The sequence below is a fragment of the Perkinsus marinus genome, assembly GCF_000006405.1.
Source record: "Perkinsus marinus ATCC 50983 genomic scaffold scf_1104296936346, whole genome shotgun sequence".
Taxonomy (NCBI): Eukaryota; Perkinsozoa; order Perkinsida; family Perkinsidae; genus Perkinsus; species Perkinsus marinus.
Window position 1 is genome coordinate 1 of NW_003214136.1, and position 1,013 is coordinate 1,013.

Sequence of the window (1,013 nt, forward strand, 5' to 3'; positions counted from 1 at the left end):
TGACAACGCAAAACTTACTCAACTCTCTAGCACTATGATTTACTAAACAACACGAGACTCACTTCTGCTTTGTTAAAGCATTTCTCATATGATGTAATCGGTACAGCAGCTACTACTATCATTCAAGAGCGAATACCCCATACACAACGAGGATTACACTCACCTGGCGAATGAAGGCAGCGACACAGAAAGTTGTATTGCGATTATGAGTACCGGATAATCTGTATATGATAGCACCACTCTAGCTCATTCATCAATTATCAACTGTAGTAATGGTAGTGCTAGAAACACCCATCCAAGGTGGTGATAGAAAAAGGAGCTTGAAGTGTACACTAGAACTCGCCTGATCACGAGGAACATGCGAGATTCACAACCCTCCCACCAGTAAAGAGAGAGCGCCTCTATAAGAGGAATTACTGGGCACCACCCTCAGCAGCACCATCTTGATCGGATGTCCAAAGAGTCAGATTGTCTCTGAGCAGCTGCATGATGAGGGTAGAATCCTTGTAGCTATCCTCACTAACATTATCGAGCTCAGCGATGGCGTCCTCGAATGCCTTGCGAGCCATCTTGCAAGCCTCTTCGGGCTGGTTTAAGACCTCATAGTAAAATACAGAGTAGTTGAGAGCAAGGCCCAGACGGATAGGGTGGGTAACTTGCAACTCAGACTGAGCGATGTTGGTCGCATCCTTGTAAGCCTGGTCGGCGTTATTGGCGGCCTTATCTCTCTTCTCACCAGTGCTGAATTCAGCGATGTAGCGATAGTAATCACCCTTCATCTTGTAGTAGAAGACCTTGGACTCGCCGGTCTGGGAATGAGGAATGAGAGACTTGTCAAGAAGATCAAGAATAGCATCGCAGATTGTCTGGAGCTCAGCCTCAATCTTCTCTCTGTAGCCCTTAGCGATCTCAGCATTGGTCGTGTTACCCTTAGAGGTCTCCTTCTGCTCGACAGATGAGACAATCCTCCAGGAGGCACGTCGAGAGCCAACAGCATTCTTGTAGGCAACCGA

General features: G+C 47.1%; 1 protein-coding gene across 1 annotated transcript; it reads right to left on the reverse strand.

The window, feature by feature from the left end:
• Positions 1-98: 98 nt before the first annotated feature.
• On the reverse strand, positions 99-799 carry Pmar_PMAR002576 (14-3-3 protein, putative). The gene has a single exon (XM_002783699.1). The coding sequence runs from the start codon at positions 777-779 to the stop codon at positions 414-416; it is 366 nt and encodes a 121-aa protein (XP_002783745.1). The 5' UTR covers positions 780-799; the 3' UTR covers positions 99-413.
• Between the last annotated feature and the right edge of the window lie 214 nt (positions 800-1,013).

Excerpts from the sequence above, each read along its gene's own strand:
- Pmar_PMAR002576 (XM_002783699.1), bottom strand. The coding sequence starts at position 779 with ATGAAGGGTGATTACTATCGCTACATCGCTGAATTCAGCACTGGTGAG.